This window comes from Scyliorhinus torazame, chromosome 20, assembly GCF_047496885.1.
Source record: "Scyliorhinus torazame isolate Kashiwa2021f chromosome 20, sScyTor2.1, whole genome shotgun sequence".
NCBI lineage: Eukaryota > Metazoa > Chordata > Chondrichthyes > Carcharhiniformes > Scyliorhinidae > Scyliorhinus > Scyliorhinus torazame.
In genome coordinates, this window is record NC_092726.1 from 14,255,854 (window position 1) to 14,273,497 (window position 17,644).

General features: G+C 43.0%; 2 protein-coding genes across 6 annotated transcripts in view; one reads left to right on the forward strand and one right to left on the reverse strand.

The window, feature by feature from the left end:
• Window positions 1–2,057, reverse strand: part of LOC140396881 (cytosolic purine 5'-nucleotidase-like) — a 139,522-nt gene extending 137,465 nt beyond the window's left edge. For 3 of the 5 annotated variants that reach the window (XM_072485708.1, XM_072485706.1, XM_072485705.1), the window contains exon 1: window positions 1,476–1,761. The gene's annotated coding sequence lies outside the window, so the exon portion shown is untranslated. Of the gene's footprint in view, window positions 1–1,475; window positions 1,762–2,038 lie in introns of those variants that run through there. The other 2 variants (XM_072485707.1, XM_072485709.1) reach the window with 2 other exon arrangements.
• Window positions 1,319–15,186, forward strand: LOC140396880 (sodium-dependent phosphate transporter 1-like). Its single transcript, XM_072485697.1, has 11 exons — window positions 1,319–1,556; window positions 3,995–4,564; window positions 4,811–4,951; window positions 5,479–5,564; window positions 7,339–7,435; window positions 8,205–8,324; window positions 9,835–10,119; window positions 10,975–11,539; window positions 13,252–13,437; window positions 14,151–14,235; window positions 14,476–15,186. Exons 2-11 carry the CDS (start codon window positions 4,276–4,278, stop codon window positions 14,629–14,631), a joined length of 2,010 nt encoding a protein of 669 aa, XP_072341798.1. The 5' UTR covers window positions 1,319–1,556; window positions 3,995–4,275; the 3' UTR covers window positions 14,632–15,186.
• Window positions 15,187–17,644: the final 2,458 nt, after the last annotated feature.

Below are 17,644 nucleotides of genomic sequence, written 5' to 3' on the forward strand. Positions count from 1 at the left end.
ATTGCTGAAGCCATTTCAAATGTAACACCAAGCCAGATAAGGAAATATCAGGGTAGATGACCAAAAGCACGATAATCATTTGAGCAGTGTATTGCAGGACAGAGATAGAGAAGTAGAGAAATGGGAGGGAATTCCAGCACTCGGGGCTTTGGTTACTGAAGAAACAATCACCATGGTGGTGCAAGTAAAATTGACATTTCCGAAACTGCCCTGCTTCCCTCTAAGTGCTGCTTCTATTATTTCCCAACACTGCATTCTCTCCTTGCCTACTCGGTGCTGCACCTACACTGCATGCTTCCACTGCTGCTGCAAACTGCCTTCTCCTCTGAGCTCCCAACACTGCCCTGGTACTGTGTGCTGTCATTGCCTCTCTGGAGCTGCTTCTGATCTTTAACAATAAGAATAAATTGAAATTATCCAGCATCTTTAACACGCTGAAACATCCAGAAGGGTATCACAGGCGAATTGTCAAACAAAATAGAACACCGAGCCATGTGATAAGGTATTTGGAGATATGATCATGGCTTAATCAAAGAGATGGGCTCAGCTCATCCCAGGAGGCTCTGGAGAAAACTTCTGCTCATCCACAGGCAGTTACTGTGAAAATCCCCGGGGTCGCCACATTCCGGCACCTGTTCGGGTACACTGAGGGAGAATTCAGAATATCCAAGTTACCTAACAGCGCGTCTTTCGGAAATTGTGGGAGGAAACCCATGCAGACATGAGGAAAACGTGCAGACTCCCCACAGACAGTGACCCAAGCTGTAAATCGAACATGAAGCCGCAAAGCAACAGTGCTACCCACGGCAGCGGAGCAGGGTGGGGTGGGGATTTGGACCACTGTCTTTGGACTGGCTCTCCAAACGAGCATCATGACTCAGTACCACCCCCTGCGCACTTGCCCATCGTTTCTGTCAAAACGATCATTGAATGTCTCGATTGAACCTGCCTCCACCACACCTCGAGGGAAGCTCATTCCCGAGCCCCTCCCTCCCTCCCACCCACCGCATTTGCTTCTTTTGCACATCACTTCCCTCTCCTTCTGGGTCATTTTTAGCAGCAGGAGTAAGTGGGCAAGGAACGAGGAGGGTGAATCATTGAGCACTGCAGGTGATTGCCTGGTCAGACTGGATGGTGCAGACAGACTGGCTGTGTGCTACCTGCGCTGCACACTCCGAGCCTTGCCCATTGCCCCCCTGCCGCCCCTCTCTTGCTCCCTCTCTGGTGAATTCTCTCCCTCTGGAAGGCGGAGTCGATGCCCTTGGCCGCCCTTTCCGCGACGTCACCGCGTCTATAAAAGGCGGCTGGGCGGGCTTGAGCGGGAGATGGCGGACAGCTGGCGGTCGGCAGAGTGACTTTCTGGCCGGAGTGGGACATTCAGCAGAAGCGGACCCCCCCGCCGCCCCTCCCCCTCCCCCGATCAACTCCTTGGTGCTGCGGCGTTCCCTTCCACCGCGGAGTGGGATTTAACTGACCCGAGAGCGCGGCTGCTGGGCCTTGCCGGCCGCGCCTTCACCTTCATCCTCGCACCGATTAGAATCGTATCGGTTTAATTGGTGAGTCCGGTGATTGTTGTTGTTGTCGGGGCGAGGGGCCGTGGCGAGGACGACGACACACGGGTTGGGGGTGGGGTTGGGGTGGGGGGCCGGGGCCGGGGCCGCCGCCGCATGCGGCGTATTCCGGAACAATCCGGCTGCGGCCTCTATTCATCCCCCGGGCGGCGCGAGGGGGAGCTCGCGGCAGTCAGCGGTCTCGGGTGTCAAACGGGGTCATCGGCGCGAGATCCGGGCCACTGTCCGCGCGCGCGGGGGGGGACGGACGGACTACTGAGTCTGCGCGGGACGGGGGGGGGGGGGGGGGGTGAAGTGAACTCTTGTACTGTGCAGGCTAAGATTGGGAGGGTGGAATGTTGTCTTAGCACTGCTCTGGGGGGGGGGGGGGGGGTTAATGGGTATTATTTATCTCGCCCACCCCGCGGGGCGTTCTGCCCATCGGATAGGGAGAGGATAACCCTGCGGTGGGGGTGAGGCGGACTCACTTGAGCTGGGACACCTGGATGTAGGACTGATGGCTGGAATGGAGAGCCTTGTGCCTGACTGTCCTTTCAGCCGACATCCCTTCCCAGCCCCAGGAGGCAGGTGGGTGGGTTGACAGATCTGTGCCCTTATCTTCCCCCCCCCCCCCTTTGTTTGGGGCAGAGTGGGCGGGCATTCTTTGCATCCTGTTTACTCTTTCCTGGAAACGTTGCAAAGAGGCGCGAAAAGGGATGGCGCTTTAAATTTAAAAGAGTAAATTGTCGAGATCGAGCGCGCCGTTAAAATCGTATTCCTGTTGTTCCAGCGTTAAGCCTCGACATTGGGCTCTTTAAATATCGTCCTAAACGTCTGCCCACACGGATAATAGGCAGGATTTAGTTTCCACACTCCGAGCTTGTAGTTAAATGAGAAAATCGCAGTCGCATGAAACTTGAGTGGAACTGCCGATTTCCATCAACCGAAGGTTTGGGCTGCAGAGCTTAGACTGAATAGATTCCGTGGCAAAAAACACTTGACCGACATTCTGGAATACACAAGCACCTATAGCTTTTGTTTAAGGACTACTCGTTGACACCACAGATCAACCAACTCCCTGAACTCCTCCACATCTCCTTCAAATTATGCCCTGTTTTGGTCGTCCTCTATTTGAAAGGAAGTACATTTGAGGAGTTGCGAGTTGGCTTTTGGAGGAGTTACATTGCGAGCATTGTTTTTCTGAGTCTTTAAATGTAAGTTAGCGTGGCCAATCCACCTAATCTTTTGGGTTGTGGGGATGAAACCCACGCAAACACAGGGAGAATGTGTAAACTTCACACAGACAGTGTTTTCTGAGTCTTGAACCATTGCATATTATTAGACCAATTTTTTTCACTGGTTAGAAGTAGCTAGCTGCGAGAAGATTCTCTTTCTTATTTGTCCACTCCTCACAAAGATACCCAGAGATGAATGTTAAATAATAGACCGCTAAAGGCAAAATGGTCCTTTACGGGACGAGGAGGGAGTTCTAGAATAGTCCTTGATACCTGAAGAAATGGTTCTTGTGCTAGGAATGCAAAAAAACCTTTTAGAAGTAAGTACAATTGAACAACTTAGTTAAATTCGGACAAGAATTTTCTGTTTGTGCAGGATTGAAAACTTCGACAGCCAGAAATCTGGATGCATGCGGTTTGTGGAATAGATAAAATTAGAATTTTTTGGTTGGGGGCGGGGCAGAGTACCCAATTCTCTCCCCCACCCAACAAAAGCAAGATGCAGCTCAAAATTCTAATTTTATCTATTCCACAAACGGCATTCATCCAGATTTCTGGCTATCGAACCCTGCACATCTTTGGGTTGTGGGGTGAGACCCACACAGACACTTGAGTGAGGATGTGCAAACTCAACACGGACACTGGGCCGGATCAAAGCCCGGTCCTCGGTGCTGAATGGCAGCAATGCTAACCACTGTGCCACTCTGATATAGTGGTTTAAATTGCTTTGTTTTCTGCTGTTTCTTCTTTCGTCTAGTTCCATGTATGTTGGCAGCCCCATGGTATCTGCTGTAGAAAGCATCTATCATTGAGTAGAAATGCAATGCAGTTTGCACTTGATAGCTTAACCTGTATTTCCTGCCAAAATAACTAAATTTGAATTCTTGGAAAGTGAATGGCAACTTCATATCACCACTGCTGATAGTGTTTTAATGTTTGTGGACTGTAGAAATTTCAACAGACCTGTATACGCGATAGTCCAATCTCTCTGGTTTTGAACTCTACCAATTGAATCTGCTGTTTGAGAGGTGAAGTGATATTGTACTACATTTTAAGGTTCACTTTTGGTTCATCTTTTTGATACGAAGCAAATGATGGGGGTGAATGGGCTTATTGACCTAGTGTTGCGCTTTGGACCTATTGGCAGACATTGATTAATGGTCAGATGGTATTCCATATTTATAGCATGTTCTCCTTTTATTTCCACAGGATGAAGAACATCCCAAATCTACTGTGTCCACAATGGGTTTCGCTTCAATCATTCTAATTGTTGACTGTTGTAAAAACTGTCTAACACGGACTATTAAGCACAGTGGATAGCAATTACTGCTGCACAATACTTCAGTGTAGTGCATATTATTCTTCATATTCTATTTAATCCAGTTATTTATTCCATATCCAAATATTTTGTTACCTTATTTTTTATATTTAAGTCGATAGTATTTTTTAAAATCTCAGTACCTCTAAAAGCATTACAAGCCTGAGTGACCATGGCACTAGACGAGTACATATGGATGGTTGTAGTTGGTTTCATCATTGCATTTGTGCTGGCATTCTCGGTGGGGGCCAATGACGTTGCGAATTCATTTGGGACGGCAGTTGGTTCAGGAGTGCTGACACTCAAGAAAGCCTGCATCTTGGCAACCATCTTTGAGACGGTGGGTTCTGTGCTGTTGGGTGCCAGAGTCAGTGAGACCATCCGCAAAGGAATAATTGATGTGGAGACTTTCAACTCGAGTCAACAAGTGCTAATGGCTGGATCAGTCAGTTCCATGTTTGGTAAGTAACAAATGGTGGACTTGCCTTTATCGTGCTCTAATCTTCTGCAAGTAAGATCATTGTCTAGACGTTTAGAGCAATAACATGGTTTATATGGAACCATCTTCATTTTTAACACACACTGCCATTAAGTTTCTGGAAGTATTCTGGATAATTGAGCTTCTGTTTGATCAATGTTCTGGAAATGGTGGTTGAGATTGTACATTTGTGATCTTTGTAGGATACTAACATTTTGTTCTTTTACAGGTTCTGCTGTCTGGCAATTACTGGCTTCATTTTTGAAGCTCCCGATATCTGGTACCCACTGCATTGTGGGTGCTACCATTGGTTTCTGTTTGGTGGCTACAGGTGCCCATGGTGTCAAGTGGTTGGAGCTCCTTAAGATTGGTGAGTTTGTGGCTTTGAGTGCATTTCAAATGTGCAACATCATTGATTTGAATCTTGGGCAGAAGTAAATTGCAAAACCTGAAGGCTAACAATCTTTATTCACAGTAAAACGTCTTACAACATCTTACTGTGCTCACTCCTGTCCAATGCCGCATCTCCACATCATGGCTACAATCTTGATTCAGACAGAGATTGTGGCCTGGATGAGTGCACCAAGTCAGTTTTTACGATCCAAAGCAAATGATAATGACATGCTTGTTGTAAATCTAATGCAGACACCAGCTTTTGTTTAAACACAAACTCGTACATAGTGTTAGTGATACTGTACATTGGTTACAATCTCAAATGTTCAGGCTGAAATGTGGGTTCTGCATATTTAATGTTTATTGGCACTTGCTGTGACCGCAACAGCTGAGGTCACAATGAACACCCAAGGTTTCTAAAACGTTGTGAGATTGCATTGTATTTTTAGGACTGGTAGATGTCTGCACATTAAAAGTTTGTTACCTTTTTTCCAATTTATACAGTGGCTTCTTGGTTCATCTCACCACTGCTGTCTGGACTCATGTCTGCTGCTGTCTTTTACTTTGTCCGTTACTTCATCTTGCATAAGGTAGGAAAATGTGGCCATTAGGACTCAAGAAATATGATCTGATTCTGTATGAAAGTAGCTTGTGGCTGGTGCTTCCCAAGAAAAAGAAATACAGTTGTTATTGGTGACATGGAGTTAGCACACGGCTTCAACATTGATTCCGGCTCCTCTGGTGTCTCGCTTGTAAGTGGCCAGTCTGGAATTGAGCAGAACCTGAAGTTTAATCCAAAGGCGACACTCCACTATGTTATCACAGCTGAGGTGTGATGAGCATGCCACAATTCACTTAATACTTAAAGCTAGGCCGTGGAAAAGCACTTGCTGATGATGGAATCCACGGAGGCTTTGTTGAGATGAATGGGGTGGGGGTGGTGCAATGAACCAAGGATGCTATTTTCCTCCCAATTAACTTTTTTCTGGGCTGTTATATGGAAAATACAGAACGTGTTCCATCTGGTTCATGTGAGACTTGATCTTCGGAAGATAAGAAACTGGAAGAGAAAAATTAATTCCTTGTTGCTTCCTGGGATGACTACTTTGCATGCTGCTGGTTAAAGTCAGCCATCTGAGTAATGGGAGGTAGATGCCTAACAATGAATCCATACTCCTCAGCGTTTGGTTCTTGCTCGGGGAATGGCAGGGAAAAGTGCTTCTATACTCCCTGCTCCTAAATGGTCAGTCCAACTTGGAGTAATTTGTTGCATTAGTAAACCACGTTTACATAATAATCATTGAGAATTTAATAAATACATTTAGAGTACCCAATTCTTTTTTCCAATTAAGGGGCAATTTAGCGTGGCCAGTTCACATACCCGGCACATCTTTTGGGGTTATGGGGGTGAGACTCATGCAGAAACTGGGTGAATGTGCAAACTCCACATGGACAGTGACCGAGGGCAAGGATTGAACCCAGGTCCTCTGTGCTGTGAGGCAGCTGTGCTAACCACTGTGCCACCATGCTGCCATTATTGACTGTGTTGCTTTTGTTGCATAATTCCTTTGTTGGCGGGGGGAGGGCTGGAAACAAGTTCCAAGGTCGCAAATTTTAAGTTGCTTGTGGCCTTGCATAGTTGTTCGTACTTGTGTACTGCAGCCTTTGTTTAGTTGTTTTGAATGTCATAGTACACTGGTACTGAGCCTGAAACATGACAGTCTATTCTTGATATCTGGAGTTGCCACCAAACAATTATTTGGTTACTGACAGACCTCGTGTTTAAATGAGGTGATGTTTGAATGTGGCTTCTGTGAGGATACTGGTGACCTGTGACTCCAAAACAATTACAGGAGGAGCTCTATTGCCAAGAAAATGGCCTTGCTCCCTCATTACTCTGTACCCTCACCTTGTCCTTTGACCTCAACATTTCTCTAGGTTCAATTCTGACCTCTTCAGGAGACCATGTTAATTCCTCCATTGTTGAGATTGTGTGGCATTTTTAAAAATAGAACATACAGTGCAGGAGGAGGTAATTCGGCCCATCGAGTCTGCTCCGACCCAATTAAGCCCTCACTTCCACCCTAACACAGTAACCCCTCCTAACCTTTTTGGACACTTGGACTTCCTTGTGCTTGGTACCCCATGCAATCAAGACCAGGTGCATTTGCTTTTCTAATTGCTGCTTGTAACTGCATGCTTGAATTTGTATTCCTTGTTGGAGTGCACTGAAGTTTCTCTATCAACATTTAAAATTTGTTCAGATGCTGTGTTTCCGAAAAGCTGAGATTGGTTTGGTTGGAACTAATGGAATTAAAAGGGTTTTATTTCTTCTTTGTTGATGTTGAATTTGTTTTGTTGCAGGCTGACCCAGTGCCAAATGGACTCCGAGCCCTGCCTCTCTTCTATGCCTGTACAATTGCAATCAATCTTTTCTCTATCCTGTACACAGGAGCACCTTGTAAGTATTAAATGATGAAAACGGAACTGCAGCTCCTTTTTTTTAAAAGTGAAAACCTTGAGCATATACCTGCCCAAACCCAAGTTTCATTCCCATCAAGGCTTACAGCTGCCTACAAAAGATTGGTTCCAGAAGTCTTTGAAGTAGCTCAGATACTTCTGCATTATTCATTCATGTGTTCCAATCTCATGTAAGAGTGGTTGTTTCTTTATGAACCCACAGTCCAGTTTTTTAAAATAAAAATTTGTGCGTTGACCTTTCCTTGGTTCTGCACATGGCCTTTCAGTCATGAACCGGATGGGTGGGTGGTCTTGGATAATGTGTACCAACTGGTCAAGTACGAAAATTATAGCTATTTTAAACCTGGATCTGAGTAATAGATATGAGCTGATGGATAGCAAGTCATTGTTGTCTTTGAAGTACAGCTTTCTAAATTTGGTTTGGGTGTAGAATATATAATGAACAGTTGCATGTCTTTAAATTTAGACCAGGGATGAGTCGTGGATTTTAATATTAAAGGGCGAAGTGTTTTCTAGCCTTGTAATTCTGTTAATTTATGGACTGCAGTGTCGGAGTAATTGCTGTTTTTGAAAGGGTAGCTTGGGTTTTGCAGTGCTTAACTGTAGAATTTAACGATTTTGTCCCAGTGGTTTCAGTTGGTACCCAGCCAACTTCACTTATTTTGTAATGTTTTCAAGTGAGGTAGGAATGGTAGCGTCTTGGATACTTGCTATCATCTTAATTCTAAAGTTCTATTTTCTTTGGGCAGTATTGGGAATTGACCGGATTCCACTTTGGGGTACTGTGCTGATTACATTGGGGAGTAGTGTCATCTGCGCCCTCTTCATTTGGTTTGTCGTCTGTCCCAGAATGAAGAAAAAAATCGCAAGTAAGTGAAATTTACAGACTTCCACTGAGCTTTCAGGTGAGTGTGCAATGATGAGGTCCAGGATAATGAGAATTGGTTTGGTTTATATAGAATAGAACCATATAATTCCTACAGTGCAGAAGGTGGGCATTTGGCCATTGAGTCTGCATTGACCCTCAAGGAGCACCCTCCCATGGCCCACTCAGCCTTACCCCTCATAGTCCCACTAAGCCTGTGGGAGGAGACCAGAGCACTTGGAGGAAAGCCACACAGACACTGGGTGGAAGGTCCCAGGTTTGATTCCTGGCTTGGGTCATTGTCTGTGGAGTCTACATGTTCTCCCTGTGTCTGCGTGGGTTTCCTCTGGGTTCTCTGGTTTCCTCCCACAAGTCCCGAAAGACGTGCTGTTAGGTAATTTGGGCATTCTAAATTCTCCCTCCGTATACCCAAAAAGGCGCTGGAATGTGGCGACTAGGGGATTTTCACAGTAACTTCATTGCAGTGTTAATGTAAGCCTACTTGTGACAAAGATTATTATTAACCACCGTGCTGCCCCAACTTGACTTTTTTTGTCAATTTTGTGAAATGGGTGTGTCCCAGGATATATCACTAAAAGCAAATTTTGCCTTTCTGTATTGTAAATCTAAGTTACAGTTCTCTAGATTTTTCTTGGGGAAGAAGTAACTTGCACACAGGAGCGATAAGAACATGGCAGCAAAATCTTGTTTTCTCTCTTTCACCCACCCCATGATTTTAACTGACTCATATAACTGTACAGTTGGCCTTTAATTTGTTAAATTACAGGTGTAGTTTTTGGTAATGTGTACGCAGTATGAAGATGAAGCTACTCCATTTTTATCAAGGCATTTATATCAAGATTTGGTTTATTACTTTTATTCTTGAGGAGTGTTGTCTGCCAAGTAGAGGATCAATAATACAGATGTTTATTTTGGGCGTTTGTTTGAGCACCACTTTGAGTGCAAGTGATTTCCCCATATACTTTTTCATCGTTTTTGTCATTGTGTTGAAACTAGTGTGATGTTGTTTGAAGTGAATGAAAAGCAAAGATGTCTTCAATTGCCAGATGACTTTGGAGTTTATGCACATTTGATTGAAGTAGTCTGATGCACAGTTATCCTGTTTGAACAGCAAGCCGCATTATACAAAGCCAAATTACAATATTTACTGGTCTTAATGTTACCCGTCAGTTTCTTGAGACAGACCGGGGTACCTTTGAGAAAGCTAGAATTACACCATGTTACATTCTAACAAGCTAGATGCAGTCGAGCCTGCAAACTTGTCAGATGCAGGGTGTTGCCTGCTGCTCATCATTGTTGTGTTGTGCCTGAAATGATGGGAGAAAGCATGAATTCCAGAAATTTGATCATCCATTGTCCACTGAAATTGGTGAATTATTCCGAGATTAGATTTGGGTCTGAAGTAGAAAATGTTTATTTTATAAATCTGATTTTCATTTGTGTGATTAAGGCTGAAGATGTTTTTCTGTTGTGTTGTGATGTGTGTTGAACAGGAGAAGTGAAAGCCCGTAAGGTACACAACAGTGTACTGGATAAGAAAGAGGACGATTACTACTCCGTAACTAAGGATGAACTGGAAGAGCCTCATTTGAAGGTTCTGTTGACGGATACAGCATCTGAAATGAAGACTTCCACGACCGAAGGGGTTTCTGTTCTACCAGCAAAGCAGAGTTTAGAGAAGCCAAGTGGAAGAATCGCTTTCATAGGAGACTCTGTAGAGGACGTAACGAAAGAAAATGGAGGGATGAATGAAACTAACATCGACCATGTGATGAATGGTAAGATATTGAATTAGTTTTTAAAAATTTGGGACTGAGGATGAAGACTGAGGTGGTGCATATCAAATTATGGATAAGGGTTAAAATATCTACATATACACATCAGAGCAACAACAAAGCTTGCTTCTCATGAAACAGTTATTCAAGTCAAAGATGCTGAGCCCACACTTTCCAGGTGTAGTTTGCACATTCTCCTTGTGTCTGCATGGGTCTTGCCCCTATAACCCAAAGATGTGTAGGCTTGGCCATGCTAAATTGCCCCTTAATTGCAAAAAGGGTGTTGGGTCCCCTAAATTTATAAAAAGAGGGGGAAAAAGTCCAAGACGTAGTGAATATGTCAACCCTTTTGGTGTCTGTCCATCCACCTTTACTTGCTGACCTTGATTGGCTATTCTTGTGCCTTAAGTACCTACTGGAATTCAACTGACTGCTCCAGAAAGTTTGTTTTCATTATTTCCTTGCGTGGAGTTGAAAACCAGCAGTTTTATCATTTATATTAGTTTTGATACACCATTTGTCAGCTTGGGTGATCAATGTTTCTTATTTTTCCAATAAGCAGTGAACTCAAATTCGCAGAACTTAAAGCTGACTATTTCTGATTAACTAGCTTAGGATTGTTATCAGATTGCTGATTCTGAAATGAATTTAGCAGAGTACATAACTTGTGGAAAAACTGGGGAAAAAAATGTTCAATTTGTCAGCTTATTTGCTGATAGCAGTTTGCCCAGAAATATGCTTTATCCTGCATGCTAGGGTCTTGAGTGAAGTGTTGGGTATTTGATGCAATAAGCAAAATATATACTAATATATGTAGACAGTTTGGAAACTTTAATGATTTGATCGTATCTGTTGAAGGAACCGTGCAATTTGGAAACAGTCATGTTCAACTCAACCAGGTTATTGGTCATCAAACGAGTACCAATGGCTACGCTGGTCACTATCACACTGTGCACAAGGATTCAGGATTATACAAAGAACTTCTTCATAAGTTGCACTTGGCCAAAATGATTGACTGTGCGGGGGAGTCGAATGAACCAGGCAGTAGGCCACTGCGGCGTAACAACAGCTATACGTGTTACACAATGGCAATCTGTGGCATGCCTCTTAATTCCTTCAAGCCCAAAGATGGGGAAGTGAAGGCTGAGGAAATGGAAAAATTGACGACAACTGGCATAGAATCTAAAAAACGTATCAGACAAGATAGTTACAGTAGCTACTGTAATGCAATGGCTGATTCCAACAAGAGTGCTGAGGATGGAAATGAGAAGCTTGAAATTGAATTGGGAGACCGCAAGTGCAGTGATGTCTCTGTGGAGGAATGGCGTGAGCAGGAAAAACCCGAAGTTGCATTATTGTTCCAGTTCCTGCAAATCCTGACTGCGTGTTTCGGCTCCTTTGCTCATGGTGGCAACGATGTCAGGTGAGCAACCTTTAATGCAGAATCTTGTGACATGTTGCCATATTTAATTTTTGTTCGCTTTACTTTAAAATGGCTTGATGTGCGACTTGACGGTTCTGCATCTTTTCATGAGTGTGAAGCTAAATACCAGTGATAAATAAAAGCAAAATACTGTGGAGGCTGAAAATATCATGTTGCAACAGAAATGCTGGGAAAACTGGATAGAGTAACAGTTGCTGTTTGTGTCTAGGACTTTTGAGGGAAGAGGTAGAAATGTGATGGATTTTCTACTACTGCAGAGAGGGTGTGGAGCAGATATGGTCCGAGATAGCTGGGAGCTGACTCGTACATTTGACCAATATGTAAAAGGGAATGTTAATATTGCTGTTAACGACAACAGAAGGTGATAATAGTATAAAGATATCACAACGTGTGACACAGTAGCCCTGTTGGGGTAGGGCCTTGTGAGAATTTGTTTAATGGATGATTGAGTCCGTGGTCAGGACTCTTTAATGTGCCTAATTGGAATGAGGGACCGTTCTTCCAGTTTGTGTTGTGCTTCACTGAAACATTGCAGCAAAGGACAGAAATGTGGGCATGAGAGCAAGATGGTGAATTGAAATGACCGGTGAGAGGAAGCTCTGATTCATGCTGCAAATTTGAGTGGAAGTGTCCAGTAAAGCAGTCACCAGTCTGCATTTAGACTTGCCAGTGCAGGGCCAGACCAGAGAGGATTTGAGTAGTGAACCAGGCTGTCTCTGAGACAAAAGTTCCCATTTCCACCTTCGTCTTTAACACTTGGATGAATACTTGTTTTGCCTTGCATCCATAACACTTGTCAAACCTTAGCTGCAATCTGCCTGAGCCCAGGCATTTCGTTGAAGACCTAGATTCTGGAAAAAGTCATGTTTTTGGAGGCATAGCCACAGCTTCAAACCTTGTTAGCTGAAGGGATTGCTGTCAAGGGGGAGCAGTTTAAAATTAGTGCTCATAATGCCATAATTGGAGGAGCTTCATTCAGCACTGATTGTTGCTTGATTTCAATTTGCTGTGGAAAGGATAATGGATTTAATGAAAAGTAAACTTTTGAACCATATTCCTTGAACAATTAGTTATCATAGCTAGCTAGAAATTCATAACTCAACAGGTTAGTATGTAATTGAAGCCCCAAATATGAATTACAGAGCTCGACCTTCAAGATAGGTGGCTACAGGGCAGCAAGCACGGTGGCTGTGGTTAACACTGCTGCCTCATGGTGCTGAAGACCTGGGTCCAATCCCAGACCCAGGTTACTGACCATGTGGAGTTTGCATATTCTCCCTGTGTCCCACCCCCACAACCCAAAGATGTGCAGGGTAGGTGGATTGGCCACGCTAAATTGTCACTTAATTGGGGACTTTAAATTCACAAGAATTTTTTTCAATGAAAAATAATTGAGAAAATGAACATTGGGGCTTTTCGAACTAATGTTTGAGGGAATATTGAGTCGATATTTATGAAATTAGGTAAACTGAACTTTGTCTGCCACTAAGTGTATCTGTCATGGGGGTCATATGCATGTATTGTATGCAGCATCTTTTAAAGTGGTTGTTTCAGTAGATGTTATAATATTTCCAGGAATCTTAATTGTACAATGAGGATAGTGATTGCAGAATATGAATTTGATATAGATTAGTGTGTGCATAAGTTATACATGGGAAGACTGTCTAAATAAATCCCCCTTTGTTCTTCAGCAATGCCATTGGTCCTTTGGTTTCTCTGTGGGTTGTTTACTACACAGGAGATGTTAACTCAAAAATGGAAACTCCAATCTGGCTTCTCCTGTATGGAGGTGTGGGCATATGTCTTGGTCTATGGGTCTGGGGACGCAGAGTTATTCAAACAATGGGCAAGGATCTGACTCCAATTACTCCCTCAAGGTAAGCAAAGTTCATCATATTCTATAACACTACTATGTTCATGTGATCCATTTGCACTCCCAAGTCGGTTTGCAGAGTAGAATTTGCTGAGTAGAATTTAGCATGCTCTTGTTTCGAGCTTTAAGGTCAAGTTGAAGGAAGTAGGGTTTATTTTTTTTCCATGCTCTTAAAATATCTGGATCTAATTTACTGTGCACTAATGGAAGTTAATTGCTTAAAACCTTTTCTGCGAACAACACTGGTAAAAGTAGTTTTCTGCTTGGTGAGGAATTTTGACACTATAATATCATGCATTGTATCATGCTACACAGTCCAGTTCTTGGTGTGGGGGTGGGAGGGACTATGTCTCTGCTTCGAAGTGACTTCATTATTGACAGCAGCCAACCCAGATGCTTTCGGCTGTTTGATACTGTAGATCCCATGTGCTAAAAAGGTCAATTGAAATTGGTCATCCAGGGGCATGTTGCCCAGAGATGCATTCTTTCAGTTAGTGGTTTTCACAAAACTGCAATTCTGAAAAGAATAAGGTGTAATATCTAACAGCTCTCAGTCTTTTGATACTTGTGGAAAACAAAACTGGAGATTCAAAGTGAGATGGGTTTTTTAATAAGCAATTGAGGAGATTGTAATATCTAACATTATTAATAAGTATAAAATCAAATTGCTGCATAAATGTATGATTTAAGTTAATCTTGGGATTATTGTTTACACAGTGGCTTCAGTATTGAATTGGCCTCTGCTCTGACTGTGGTAATTGCTTCAAATGCTGGTCTTCCTGTCAGTACGACACATTGCAAGGTGCGTGTTATGGGCCTCCTGAGCTGAACAGTTGATGCAAAATGTATAATGTTTTTTGAAATTGTACCTCGATTTGCACTCTTGATGGTTTGCCTTGGGGAGCATGTTGATGACCAAATTAATGAGAATACTCTCTGAGGTGCTTGATTTACCATGGCACATAAAATAGTAATTGAGGGACATTTGTCTTTCACAAACTATTAACAAAACAGTTACTTAAACTTGGTCTTATTTCTACAGGTTGGCTCAGTTGTGGCTGTTGGCTGGATGCGTGCCAAGAAAGCTGTTGATTGGCGTCTTTTCCGAAACATCTTCATGGCTTGGTTTGTTACGGTCCCAATCTCTGGTCTTATTAGTGCTGCAATTATGGCTTTATTCAAATATGTTATCTTGTGAAAGTGTGCTGAACAACTGCCCAAGCATCATCCATATTGAGTTGCTGTGGCTATTCCTCTGCTTCAGTAGAGCAAGTTATTCAGATTGTGAATCCTGTAAACCGGAAGTCAAAACCATCACTTGAGTCTTCAAAACCTCAGTACACATTTTAATAGAGTCCAACTTGGCTGAATCTGTGCTGTACAAATTCTGTTTCCTTCATTTTGTTTGTCTTGGAAATGTGATGAAGTACTTCAACTTGAGAAATCTTGTCTTTTTTTGTATAGTGAGTTTATTACTGCATGTTTTTAATTAATGAGGCATATTGCTATATAATACTGTGAACAATGAACATGAGCTTCTTTAGAACATTTAACTCTTGAAACAAGTATGCATAAAGCACTGGGATTCTGATTAAGCCACTTGCATGTCTGCTTGGGGCAACGTAGTACCAAAAAGTGTAAGAGTCACATGCACAGTTCTTTTACAAGTCTTCCATTTAAAACTGAAATTAGAAAAACATTTCTCATTTGTAATTGGAAGTTAAATGTTCATTAAAGATTAGCAAGCCTTGTACTCGTCTTGTGTTTTTTTAAGATTGTAACAAAATACAGACAAAGTCTTTGTATTTCTACAAGTCACCTGTGCAAGACTGGTAATAAATTGTTAAATTACAGCTCCCCACTATCTTCAGTCCGGAACAAATGATCAATCGACTGCCTCGTTACTTCAACGTATACTTTATTTCACAGCCGGGACCAAGATGCTAATTTCACGGCTAGGACCAAGAAGCTCGATCAGTAATAGCTACAACACTCAGTCAGTCTTCAAACATACAGCATCAGGGACAGCCCCTTTGGTTCCTAAAATTGGGAGGCCTCACTTGTGACATTGTGTTGCTCTTAGCTAAGTTATCATTATTGTTAGAATGAAGAACCTATTCCCAACTGCAGCCTGTTATTGTAAACTCTCTAGTGCAGAAGCGATTCGTCTCAAGTCATGTACACAATTACAAAGCTCTATTTGACATTCCATTTCCCATCATGCTCTCTCTTGAGCTAAACTCTCACCCACTGGCTGCGCTCAGTCTATCCAACTTCAGTTTCAAATATTACTTCAATATACCACTGCAGTAAAAAGTCATGGACAGGAAAGTAAAGTAGCACCACTAGAAAGAAGGATAGGAGTGGTGTTGTACAAGGATTGATGCTGGAACTAATTTATTTGCACATGACAGATTGCAGTTGTAATTGCAAACTGTACAGATGCAGCATATTTTGTCCAGAAAAGTTCTTAAGTATAAAAGAAACCGTAGACCATAAGACATGGGAGTAGAATGAGGCCACTTATCCTTCGACTCTGCTCACCATTCAATCATGGCTGATATGTCTCGTCACCATTCGCCTCCCTTCTCCCCATATCCCCCTTAATCAAAAACCTATCTATCTCTGTGTGGGACAGGGGTTAGCACTGCAGCCTATGCCACTGAGGCCCTGAGTTTGAATCCTGGCCCTGAGTCAGTGTGGGGTTTGCACTTCTAGTGTCTGTGGGTTTCATCTCCACAACCCAAAGACGTGTAGATTAGGTGGATTGGCCACATTAAATTGCCCCTTAATTGGGAACTCGAAACCAGGCATTATCAAACACGGGGGCGCATCCCGTGGGCAGGTGCCAGGAGGGTCACTGAGCTGTCAGTCGCGGCCCTCCCGATTGCGCAAGTCTGCACGCAACAGCCGCAGCAGCCAGCTGTTAACAGCGGTTGCAAGCAGCCTTCAAAATGGCCATGAACCTGTTTTTTTTTTTTTAAAAAAAAGCAAGTGTGCCAGATCATCGGTGTGGATCGGGCACACGTGCCGTGCTGCTGCTTTTTTTTTTTAAACAGTCGCAGCTTTTTGTTTTACAAGTTCAGGGGGGGGTTATTCATTTAATTTTTTTTTTTCTTCATTTCATTATTTTTCAAGTTTGGAGTTTTTATTTGATAAAACTTTACAGGAAGAAAATGCAGAACTTTGGACAGATGGAGACTCCATAGTTTCCGACACCGGAAGACTTCACCTTCATCCAACAGGTTCCATTGGAGGAGCGTGTAAGAGGACCAAAGGGACCCAAAACCATTTCCTCCATTTTTGTCAGCAGCAAACAAGATAAGCGAAAATGGTGGGTCAGAAGGTCGACTGGGTTGGGTCACGAAAGTTGGCCGGTTGGTAAAAATGGGTCTATGGAGGGGTTACGGGGATACTTTATCGAAGATCTAGGATTAAGTAACTGATAGGGACAGGGGCTATTTTCAGGTTGGCAAATTGAGCAGTAAAGTGCCACAGTCCCAGAACTATTTCCTATTATGACGTGGATGAAGAAACTAATATAGCCAAATTTGCTGATGATAGGTAATTTGTCAGGATGGATATTGGTATGTGACGGGACAAACATTTAGAGGGGAGGGGAGAAGGGGATAAAAACTGATTATTTAAGTGGAGGTAAAATGCAGAATGCTTCAGCAAAGGGATTGTGTTCAGCAATTAGAAATAATGAAGGCAAATGGAATATTCGTGGCCTTCATTGCATGGTGGATGGTACATAAAAGGAAGATTCTGGGCCAGGTGACATGAGTAATGGTTTTGCTCTGTATAAATATCCTTTCATTGGAAGCAGTTCCAATTAAGTTCATATGGGTAGTTGGTTCAGGGTTTATCGTTGAGCAAAAGTTGAACAGGTTTGGACCATATTCATTGGAGAACAGAACCCTTATTGAAACATAAGAGGGGGCTGGACAGGATGTATGCTGATTACATGTTTCATGGGGAAATCGACAACTGAGGGACAGTTTAAACAATTCTTCCCATTTGTCTTCAATTGGAGAGACCTTTTCTCAGTGGTTAGTTTTTGGCATTCTCTTCCACAGCACCAGCAGCTGGGAAGTGAAATAAAAGGTATGAGGAAATGCAAAAGCTGATTTTCAGAAGTGAAATAAAAGCGATGAGGAAATGCAAAAGCTGATTTCAGAAGTGAAAGATTATCAGAAAAGATTGAACTA

Coding starts and splice junctions, on each gene's coding strand:
- LOC140396880 (XM_072485697.1), top strand. CDS start 4,276: ATGGCACTAGACGAGTACATATGGATGGTTGTAGTTGGTTTCATCATT. Junction 5,565..7,338: donor GTTACTTCATCTTGCATAAG/GTAGGAAAATGT, acceptor GTTTTGTTGCAG/GCTGACCCAGTGCCAAATGG. Junction 11,540..13,251: donor CATGGTGGCAACGATGTCAG/GTGAGCAACCTT, acceptor TTTGTTCTTCAG/CAATGCCATTGGTCCTTTGG.